This window comes from Passer montanus, unplaced genomic scaffold (assembly GCF_014805655.1).
Source record: "Passer montanus isolate IOZ18808 unplaced genomic scaffold, ASM1480565v1 scaffold22, whole genome shotgun sequence".
Taxonomy (NCBI): domain Eukaryota; kingdom Metazoa; phylum Chordata; class Aves; order Passeriformes; family Passeridae; genus Passer; species Passer montanus.
Window position 1 is genome coordinate 151,653 of NW_024366815.1, and position 11,335 is coordinate 162,987.

General features: G+C 52.7%; 1 protein-coding gene across 1 annotated transcript; it reads right to left on the bottom strand.

Moving 5' to 3' along the window:
* Positions 1–373: 373 nt before the first annotated feature.
* Positions 374–11,283, bottom strand: RGP1 (RGP1 homolog, RAB6A GEF complex partner 1). Its single transcript, XM_039709711.1, has 9 exons — positions 11,068–11,283; positions 10,308–10,447; positions 6,891–7,027; positions 6,441–6,524; positions 2,760–2,909; positions 2,534–2,680; positions 2,031–2,158; positions 1,628–1,805; positions 374–1,407 (listed from the first exon to the last, which is right to left on the bottom strand). The coding sequence occupies exons 2-9, from the start codon at positions 10,421–10,423 to the stop codon at positions 1,184–1,186; spliced, it is 1,164 nt and encodes a 387-aa protein (XP_039565645.1). The 5' UTR covers positions 10,424–10,447; positions 11,068–11,283; the 3' UTR covers positions 374–1,183.
* Between the last annotated feature and the right edge of the window lie 52 nt (positions 11,284–11,335).

Genomic DNA, 11,335 nt, shown 5'->3' on the forward strand with positions numbered 1-11,335 from the left:
AATGCCCCGCTCCAAAAGCTCCTGGGGTCCCTGGCACTGCAGGCCAGCCCTGGGCAACACTGCAACAGAGCCAGCCCAGGGCGGGCGGCAGAACAGGATGTCCCCAGGGGAGAGTCCCATCCCCACTGGCAAGGGAGCAGGGTGGAGAGGGTTCAGGAAGCGGAAGCAATCCAAGTGCCAGCGTGGAGACAGCCACCCTGGCAGCTGCCCCAGCTGGTGCCATGCCTGTGTTGTGCAGAGCCTTGTGTAGATGTTTCTGTTCTTGCAATAAAAGATACTGAACAAAGAGGTCTCCAGCCTGTGACTGCTGTAGAAGGTGGGATGTGTCCAGCACCGGGAACAATATAGGAATAAGGCTCTTGGGGGAGCAGAGTTTTGCACGTTCAGATGTTTATTACATTTCCATGCAAAGAGGAAAGCTCATTGGAAAGTTCAGTAAAAAAGGGGAGCTGGTGGTTGAGCAGTGAGATCTCCATGCCAGCTCTTTGACGCACAGCATGAATTCCTTACAGCACCCCAAGGATCCAAGACCAGCAGGATGCTTTCACACCAGGAACCCAGGCAGACAACAGACCAGGCCTGCTCACCAGCACATGCCAGCAGCACAGGGCTGGCCTGCCACAACCTGCCTCCTCCAGGTGGGGGTGGCTGGAGCACTGGGCTCTATGTGTAGGACAACTCTGCAAGAGGCAGGACACACGCCAGGGCAGGAGAGCAGGGTCTCACCCAGCCCAGGTGGCCACTGTGCTTCACCTAGATGCCAGATGTCTGCTTGTAGGGTCTCTGTAAGGGCACAGCCTTCACCCAAGGGTGGTATGAAGCTTCACTGGAAGAGCTCCCCTCTCCCCTCCCTAGGCTGGGCCTTCCTTCTTGGAAGCCCCATATGAGATCAAGGCACATCAGCGGTTCCCTGGGAAGGCAGAATTCCTTTTGCTGAGTGCTGGGACTCGCACCTTACCCAGGCAGGAAGGGTCCAGCTCCAGCTGGGGGCTGCAGCACGAGACACTGCATCAAGCAGTGTTTCTCCAGCCATGGACAGGACAGACATGCCTGGTGCCCACCTGGACATCACAGATGGATCCAAGAGGACACTGGGATCACAGCACACTGGTGACAGTCCTGCCTGCCATTCCCACTGGTGGCACAGGCTTGCAGCTCTGCAAGCCAACAACCTCTCCCTACATCAGATGGTGATGGAGTTAGTGCTGGAGAACTGAGATACGTAGGAAGCCAGGATGGGGTTGGTGGGAAGAACTTTGATGGGCAAGTCCCAGCTGAAGGTGTCCACTTCCATCTGCTCCACCCCAGTCCAGGTGACAGCCTCCGACTGGCTCCCACGAACCAAGCAAGTCCCCGCTGACTCCCCAGAAGTCACAAACTCAAAGTGCAGCCTCCACTTCAGGGACACTGTGGGCAACAGAGTAGTCAGCACATAACACCCACAAGGGCCATGGACAGCAGCTGTCTCAGCACAGCCTGTCCTGGCTAGGGGACAGCAAATGACCCCATTCACACAGGCCAGCTACATCCCAAGGGACACAGCTCTGCTGAGCAAGGGTAGGGCTGGGGACATCACGGTCCTCCTGCAGAGATGAGCAGGAGGGTCCCTTCCCTGGTGGCTACTAACCGATGTTGGTGGTGAATCCTGGGGTTGAGCTGAGTGGGATGGGCAGGCTGAAGCTGCTCTGTGCTGTGTGCAGGCAGGACTCCTGATGGCGGGCGTGCACGGTGAAGGAGACAGGCTGCCCCCGCCGCCGCTGGAACTCCTCCTGGATGCTCTCCTCTGTCTGCAGGCTCACGGAGAACTGCAGGGCGACAGCAGAGTGCTTGCTCTCACAACCTCACACACACTTCGTGCAAAGCCTTGGGGGGTCCATTTCCCAATTTCCCATTGTCCACCTCACACTCCAAGGTGACCCCAACTGGGCCCCACCAGAAACCCTCACAGCTCAGCGCCACCCCAATCCCTTCTCCACATCCCTCACCCTAAACCCCTGCCTCTCCCCAGTAATCCCAGACACAGCAATGACCTGCAGGCATGGGATATCTCCTTCTGAGAAGTTGAAGGTCCCAATGACATCCTCTCCAATCTTATACACAGTCTTAAAGATGCAGAACGTTCCCACCTTTCCCCGAGTGTTGCTGATATTATACAGATCTGTGGAGCAAGAAGAGGGTAAGGGTTGTGGCACAAGGCTCTGCTCTGGGTTAATGACATGATCTCATGCCTCCTGTTTGGGTGTGAAGAACAGTCCCTAGAGGTGGTATTCCCTCTGGGAAATTTCTGCAGTGGGCAAGGGCAAACCCTACACTGGCTGCCATGTGCTGGGCAGAGGGTCTCTGGGTCTGAAGTAGGAACAGCCTGAGACTGGCTAGGAGGCCCTGACCCAAGCAGGCCCTGATAGAGCTGCTCCACAGCCATAGCTGGAAATTCACTTTGTCAGTCAGAAATATTTTGCAGCTGGCCCAGAGATGCTCTCCATGACCAGCTCCTTAGGAAGGACAGCAGGTTTGAGCAGGGAACATGACCTACGCAGGCTGCGTCGGGAGGTGGCCACCATGAGCAGCTCTGTCGCCAGGTCTGCCAGGCGAGAGTCTTTCTTCAAGCCCTCCTCCTCCTCCAGGAAGGGGTTTGAGGGTGCAACAGCCTCATCCTGTGGGAACTGGTAATCCTTGAGCCCTGGGGAGAAGGGGAGAGCATCAGCGGGGCAGGGTGCAGGCCGGCCTGCCCATGCAGGGAGGGCAGCAGGCGGCCTTACCGTGCAGCACGAGGACACGGAAGGGCACGCGCAGCAGCTTGATGGGCGAGTTGACGCGCTGGCAGCCAATGGTCAGCTTGTACACGTACTTCACAGACTGCCCCCGGAAAGAGGGGGGGCCATCCACAGGCAGTGTCTCACAGTATGAATCTGCAATGAGTGCAGAAAATTGGCTTTCCAAAGCCAGAGGGAAGATCCTGCAGCTGCTGTGTGCAGGCTCCCAGCACCAAGCATTAGGACCAGCAGTGCTGAGCTAGGGACAGGCTTGGTGCTTTCTGCTGTCTCCTGTCTCCTCCAGTGGCCAAGCACAACTCAGCTCCTCTGCACCAAGAACACTGCTCCCCACATCACATGCACCATCATCCAGACATTGCTTCCAGCACATACAACCACACACACAAGCTTTGTCTCCAAAGAATGTGAAAGATGTAAAATCCAGGAATACAACCACGAGAGCTAAACTTACTCATCACGAGTTCAACCCAAATTTGCCTCTGTGAACTCCTCTGCCCAGTGCTCTGACCACAGCCTCCTCCAGGCCCCATCCCATGCAGGTATTGATCAGTACTTCATGCCTCTTTTGCTTTTGCTTTACACAAACCCTCAAACTCAGCAACAAGTAAGTTTTCTCCTGTGTTTCTTTGAAGGACTGCAGCTAATGATCAAGAAACAATTCCTGAGACCTTCACATCAACCTGTGGTTTGTTCCCCTTGACAGGTTGATGACTTAGATCACAGTGTCTGACTCTGAGGGCTCTGAGGTACTGGAGCCTGGCTTTCACCACATTCAGCCCTCCTAGAGCCCCTTGGCCACCACACAAACCCCAGTGCCTCTTGACACAGTGTGAACACTTCTGCAGCTTTCCCAAACCACATGCTGTATAACAAGAAAGACACAAACAGTGAACTGTGGAAAGTCTCCACCTCTTTGGCTTGCCCACCGTAACGCAGATACGCCCTGCCAGAGGAAGGGCAGCATCCTGCTCTGAAACCACAGATCCTTCCCCATGTCTGGCACACGCTGAATGCTGAGGCTTAGATCAAAAGTTAGGGTTACATTTTAAATATAACTTCTGGATTTCAAATAACAGGACTGGAAGGAAGAAAAAAGCCTGTGCTAGTGTGTAGTGGCGACAGGATGTCACACCTTAAAACACAAGCCTCTCTTTCTGGACGAGGGTGCAGGTAAAGCAGAGAACTACCCGGAGAAGGAGGAAAATCAGATATTTCCAAGGAAAGAAGCAGACTTCTGTAACCCCTGTTACAAGAGGGCTCAGACCTTCCCACCCAATGAGGATAATCTGAGCAGAGACCACTACAGTCAGAGAAGGACTGACAGTTTGCTACGTGGCTCAGGAATGCCAAGACTCAGGAAGTCCCAGCTTCCGTGCATATCCCAGAAGGAAGCACATTCCTTGCACTACAAATGCCTTCCTTACCCACCTGCTGTGCCCTCTGGCTGGCCTACTGGCCTGTGTCCAGGCTGCTTCCATTTCCTTCCCTCTCTGTGATCTACCAAATTTTTAAAGGTATTACAAAACCAGAGTGGAGGCAAAACAGCCACAGATATTATTTGAGGACTTGAGAAAAAGCTTCAAGGTGACAAACTTAAAAGAGTTCAACCTGGGCCATGTGTCAAAGGGCTGGGATATGAGTCAACTTTAACATATAGGCACCAAAACAAGAGTAAGTTATTGGGGAATAAGTTGGTCAGCAAATGAAAACAAGTCCTTTTATCAAGAGACAGTCTGACACAACCTCAGCTGTATGTGCCAGCTCTGGCTGCAGTTTAATAACGTGGTATATTGCTGAAGCAGAATTAAGATTTCTTGGGTTTTCTGCTTTGGTTTTTTTCCCTTTCCCAAACTGCGTAGCAAAACTCAAAACTTCTGAAAAACAGGAAATGAAGAATTAAGATACACACCCACACAGCCTTAACTCTGCCTCCATGGAGCTGGCAGGAGACCCCAGGAATGGTCTGCAAGTGTGCCAGCTGCAGTCTCACGTGACAGCAGCAGCACCACAGGCTGATGGGATCGGTGTGAACAGCCTGGCAGGAACCAGACCAGGGCTGTGATACAAGGATTTCAGTGCTAAAAATGCAGTGCCACATGCAGCCACATCACATGTGATGCATGAAACAGACAGGTGAATCACACAGCGAAGGGGAAAGGCTGGACTGTACAGCCAAGGACCCCTGAAGAATAGAGGAGTTTGTGTCCTTCCAGAGGAGCTGAATCCAAGCACCAGGCAGATGCAGGCTGCTTGTGCCAGTGCCACCCAGAGGCAGAGAGGACACACACACATCACCACGTAATTGGAAAGGACAGACAATCCCTAGTTTAGCTGGGGGTTGAACAGCTTCTGCCTGTTAAGCCAGTGCACAGTCAATCCCTCAATCCACCCCAGCCACCTGGAACTTGGGCTGTCATCACTGATCTGTTATCCCAGAAAATGCCCAACCTGCCTAAAGTGTGCCAGGAAAAGGGACTTCCCTCTGCTCCCAGAGAACAGATGTTCTAGCCTCAAACCTGCAACCAGCAAGGAACACAGGAAAATCCAGCTGAACCTCAGGCCAGCTAAGATTTCTGCCTCCTCATCCTCCTTTCTGCTGGCATGGCCACCTCCTTTCCTCAACATGCTGCTATAGAATAATAAGTGAATAATTAAACGTCTTCAGACAACAGGCTCTACAGTTTAGGGGCACAACCCCAAGATGGCACTGCCCCACCCCACTAACCACCAAGGCAAGCCAGCCTGGTTTCACCAGGTCCACCTTTCCCTCCAGTCAGGCCCCTCCAAAGCCAGAAAGGCAGGAGACACAAGCTTCAAAACCAGCCTGTCACAACCCTGCGGCTGCTTGGTCTCACTTGCAGCTTCACTTCCAGATCTGCAGAGCTTGGTGATCCAGCAGAGCCCACCCCAGCACAGGCACTGTCTCCCCACTCCCTGTGCTCTGCAGTGTGAGAGGTCTCCACCAACTGTTCCCAGAAGATCCCTGGGACAATAACACAGCTCTCCATGCACAGCCTGACAGGCCTAACATCACTGCTGCTAATCACAGGCCACTGGAATGCAAAGGAGATCTGACATGACCTGAACAGGCTGGGTCACACAGCCACCAACCAAGAGAGAACAGTGCATACTCAGCTGTTTCCACAGCTGTCTATTCAAACATGGAGAGCTTTGAGCAGAGAAGACAAGGAGTGCTCACTCTCACAGCAGGAAAACTAGAACATCCAGAAGACTGTTATTTCCAGCACAGCCACAACCTGAAGAGGAAGCACATACCTTTGGAGGACACCAGCCTAAATTCCAAGAATACACCAGTATGACTAAAGAAATAAAGGCACGGAAATGCAGGTGTGTGCAGCCATTCCTCCTGCTGCAACTAGATATTTCAAAACTTTTTTGCTGCAGCTACACAGTGGACCTGTAGCAAAGGCCCCAGGACAGGGGCAGGGCTGAGGGACACCCTGCAGTGCAGACAGCTCTAGTGCAACAGAGAACAGACTCTGGATGATGCAGCAGGTCCTCAGCACTCATGCCCTAACCAAAGCACCCCACCTTTTGTGAGCACCAGGATCTCACACTTGCAGCACTCAGGTCTGCAAAGCCAGTTTTGAAAGCAGAGCTCCCCAGAGATGAGCTCTGTGAGCAGAGGAAGAGAACAGGACTCACAGGACTTGGACTCCCCAGGATCCAGTCGCAAGTCACAGAAGAGGATCTTTGGTGGGGTGGACAGGATACACTGACCCCGCTCTCCTGGAAGAGAATAAAAAACACATGAATGCTGCACAGCCTCAGGCTGTGTCCAGGTCAGTCAAGCTTTATCCCCCTGGGGAGGAACAGGGAGAAGAGAGCCAGGGAGGAAGCATCTCTTGCCCTGGTTATATTATGAGACATTGCCACTGCAGCTGGACAAACAACTGTCATGTTTCAATCCAAGATACTGTCACTGTGATTTCAGTATTAAGAAGGTCCCACAACATCTACCACCAGGAAAGCAACACAAACTTCTCACTCCCTTCTATGCACCCTGCATCAAGGCACGCACATTATGGTCTGCTTGACTCCTACTCACTGTGCTCTCACTGTCCCTACCTGGGTGAAGGCAGGAGTGGCACTCACCTCTGTTGGGGACAAAGACGGTCTCATTCTCTGCCTGCACATCGTGCTTGCTGCCATCAGAGGGAGGGAGTGCCACCCGGTTCTCGCTGGCATGAAACTGGCAGTGGATCTGGGCGCTGGCCCATGCCAGCATCTCACTGAAAGCAAAGAGCAACACTCACATCTCTGCTGAAACCTGAATTACAGCAGGCAGGAATTAAGGGAGAAGAGCAACTCTGTCAGCTCAGCTCCATGCAGGACTGCTTGTCGGAAGGAAGAAGGTGTTGCTTCACTGTCACTGAAGCCACTCTCACAGTCCCCTTCCAAACAAGCCTTGCGAGTAAGCTCAAGGTGGGATGCTGACTCAAAGCCATTTCCACCTCAGCTGCTGACAACAGCTTCACCCAAAGCCTGGCTCTGCAGCCCAGAGACTCTTTTTAAGCAGGCAGTAATTGCAGTCTGAGCCACAACACCATTGTCACAGCACTGACATGGCATGAGAAAACACATCTGCCCCAAGAGACATGCTGTACCCTTGTGGCAGAGGACAACAGGCAGCAGAGGTCAGCGGCTCCTGCCCCCTTCCATGACGACAAGAGACAAGGTGGTTTGTGCAAAACTTCACAGGGATCTATCAGCCACGACGCTGAGATCAACTGTTCCAAGATCCAGTGCAAAGCCTTACTCATTTGTTCATCTTTTGCATCATCCACAGATTGGGACTGGCCACTCACTGCTCTCTTGGGAGGACACCTCAAGCTGCTGCATGTGGACCCTGGCACAGGACTCTCAGTCATCAGGAGTTACATCCCAAGCCAGAGGTGACACACAGAGCAGCACTCTGGTAACAACACAACCATTAGGGAAGTGGGCAAATTCTAAAGCAACAAACTCCTGCAGCCTGGGCTCAGCTGCCCCTGCCCACAGCACACAGAACTCAGGGCAGGTAGGCACAGACATGCTCCCTCTGCTCCACAGCACCATCCCCAACACAAACATCAGCTGCTGTTTGTGCCAGACCACAGGAGGATGCTTCTGGGTCTTTCATTAGGACCTACTTACTCCTTCTTATGCAAGGACTTTGCTGACGGCAATAGGGGAGGCAAAGGTGTCATTTTGATCCCTCTCTGTACATTAATTCCTGGCCCCAGGAAGTAATGTAGGGCCATGCATCCAGCACAAAAAAACCCCTTGTTTTGGACTCTGAGACGTCAGCCATTCCACAGGGCACCTCCTATGGTACTAGTGACACCTTTCAGTTTCCAAATCACTCCTCTATTTTATTTCAATAGCGGTGTCCATGGTTTAGCCAGTGAATAGTTCCTCTGGTGTTTTCTAACATCACAATCTGATTAGTAAGCACGAACAACAGAGCTTTAGGTGGCACAGGGATTTTCTGTGGCACACGAGTGTCCCTCCATGTGACACATCAGAGCAGTTAAAGGTCTAGATGAACTAGGGGAAAAGGTGTGCTGTATTTGTGTCAGCTGACTAATGATGTGCTCTTTGATCTTATGCATGTGCTGGCTGCCCTTACCCAAACACACCTCAGTTACTATACCTAGTTCCTTTGAGCCCTACAGCTGTAATTCTGCATTTTTAAAAGTACCAGCATGACTTTTTTTATCAGGACTGCCATGTTTTTTTTCTTGTAAGGTATCTGCTGTTGGAAGCAGAGAACTACTCTTGCTTGAGGCAATGTTTGCTAATTTTACATAAGATTAGAGTGATTACAATACCTTCAAACACTGTATTTTGAGTAATTTTTCTTTCTATTTCAGTATAGCTTTACAACATGACACTGGATTGTTTTCATTTTTTCTAGCCAGATGTCCCAATAAAATTTGCATGTCCCTTCCTGCCAGCAGAGCTGGCTTACTCAGCAAGTGCTTGTTCAGCAGTGGAGGATCCTGCACTGGTGCTGAGGTCACTTCCTTCCAGTCTCACCTTCCCCCACAACTCCTGCAGCCTACACGGGACATGCTCTGTGCAGCTCTGGGTAAAGAGATTTGTTTCTTGTACTCCACCATCAAATTAATTTCCTACCTTTTTTTCCATTCTGTCCCTGTTCCCAATATGAAGCCTCGCTGTCCCTCCAGCTGCCAGCCCCAAAACCCTCCAGGCTCTGACAGGACTCTCTGCCTGTTGCAGTCTCAGTGCTTTGATCTGGCTCTGCCTTTACGCAACCCACAGCTTCATTTTCCAAACCACCAATCTGTTTGCTGCTGCCACTCGTCTGACTTAGCAGGTCCTGTCCGATTGATCACCTGGGGCTTTTTTTATTATTTTAAAAACCCTTATTTTTCAAGAGGCAGTCCTCTACAGACCACAGCACATCTGAAGTTTTAAATGAAGCTGTCATAAATGCACTGAAGCCCCCCCAAACCATGCCACCTGGTACCCTTGCAGTCCCACAGGTTTCAGAAGCAGGCAAAACACAGGATATGACTTTGTTGTCACAGAGGACAAAACTCTGGGAAGCTGGATGCTTATGCCACAGCTGAATTTGAAACCTGATCTCTGCAGTCAAAACACAACAGGAAGAAAAGATGGAAAGTTAAGGAAGGCAATAAATATAGAAGCCCTCTGCTGCTGAGACTGCAGGCACTGTGAGTGGACCCACCAAAACAATCACATGTGAACATCATACTGGTGATGAAAACATGCTGAACCTGACAGGGCTGGAAACAGACACTTCCCAGGAAGGACTCAAGATGAGAAAGCACTCTCCACTCCCTGAAGAATCAGACGAGGCCGCACACTCAGCGGACGTGAAGGCTTTGGGTGGTTACTTGTGACACAGAGTCACCCGCTGTGAGCCAGCTCGGGAAGCTCCCATCTTCTCACACCTCCTCAGCACTGAGAAGGGGAGATGCAGTGCTCAAAGGCTGGGCCACAGGAAACGTGGCTGCAGAGGGTGATCCTTTCAGATCTAACCCTGTGTCTGCAACCTCTGGAGGCAGGGATCACACTGATCCATCCAGCACTGCTGGATAAAAGAGAGCTCCTTCCACAAATGCAGGAAATAATGACGCTGCCTGGATGTTGCTCTGTGTGACTGTCACCCTGGTGTGACCAGATAGCCCACTTGGACAGCCAGTTTGGCTTCATTTTCTGCCAGACACTGTCACTGCGGGCTCACCTGAGTGACAGAGAACCTCTAACTGCACACCTCCTTCCTTGCCTGCTTCTCGGGGACACAGAACCAGCATAATTACCCCAGCTTCGCCCCCAAAATTGAGAGATGACGCGAGGCTTCCTTCAGGGAGTGCCTTGAGTAGGGAAGTCACAAGGGGCTGAGCTGGCACCACTGCACTACAATGCAGCCATGACTACTGCTCCAGAGAGGGGAGAGAGGGTGGGCTGCTCCCTCTGCAGGGACCCAGGCAGCTCCAGCATTGGGAGGCTCTGTGCACGGACTGGCACAGGCTCCTGTACCTGCTGGCAGAGGTGGACGAGGCCGACAATGGGTTGGTGAAGGTGATCACACACTCCAGCACCTCTCCTGCCAGGAACACGGGCCCACGGCCCAGCTTGGCCAACACTTCGATCATGGCTCGGACAATCCTGCTGCACACCTGCCAAAAAAGCCAACATTAGGCACGTCATCACAGAGCCATAGGTTCAAGGAATCACGGAATGGTTTGGGGTGGAAAAGCCCTTAAAGACCATCTTGTTCCAGCTCCCCTGCCAGGGGCAGGGACACCTCCCACCAGAACAGATTGCCCAGGACCCCATCCTGCCTGGCACTGGACATTTCCAGGGATAAAGCAACCACAATTTCTCTGGGCAATTTCTCTGTGCCAGTGCCTCACCACCCTCACAGTAAAGATTTTTTTCTTAATATTTAATCTAAACGTAGTCTCTTTTCAGTTTAAAGCCATTTCCCTTGTGCTGACAAGGGAGACACGGAGAGGGCAATGTAACTGAGGGGGAATGGGGACACAGACACACACACACACAGAGAAGGTGTGGGGGGAAACACGCACAGCCCCGTCTTTACCAACACATACATCTTCCTCCCAGGCCCACGCAGGCAAGGAAGCGGGGCTAGGACACACCGCGACGGTGAGAGGGACAGCCCTGACAGCACAGCCCCGCGGCCCCTAACGCAGACACGCGCACGGATAGCTCTACCCGAGGGATGAGGCACACAGGGCCGCAAACTTTCCGCAGCTCCCGCCTCGGGCCCACTCACCGCCCGCACAGGCCGCGCTCGCCGTCCGGCACCACAGCAGGCCCGGCTCCCCCCGCCGCTCGGCGGGGATCGGCAGCGCTCGGGCAGAGTTCGGAAAGGCTCGGGCCTAGTTCGGAAAGGCTCGGACACAGTTCGTCAAGGCTCGGGCCTAGTTCGGCAAAGCTCGGGCAGCGCTCGGGAACACTCGGCAACACTCGGGCAGAGTTCGGGCACACTCGGTCGGCTCCCGGGCAGTTCCCGGACAGCGCTCGGCAACTCTCGCACGCCC

Excerpts from the sequence above, each read along its gene's own strand:
- RGP1 (XM_039709711.1), bottom strand. The coding sequence starts at position 10,423 with ATGATCGAAGTGTTGGCCAAGCTGGGCCGTGGGCCCGTGTTCCTGGCA. Across the intron at positions 6,525-6,890 it reads CGTCTTTGTCCCCAACAGAG|GAGAGCGGGGTCAGTGTATC; the intron begins GTGAGTGCCACT and ends ATTCTCTTCCAG. Across the intron at positions 1,806-2,030 it reads GAGATATCCCATGCCTGCAG|TTCTCCGTGAGCCTGCAGAC; the intron begins GTCATTGCTGTG and ends GTCGCCCTGCAG.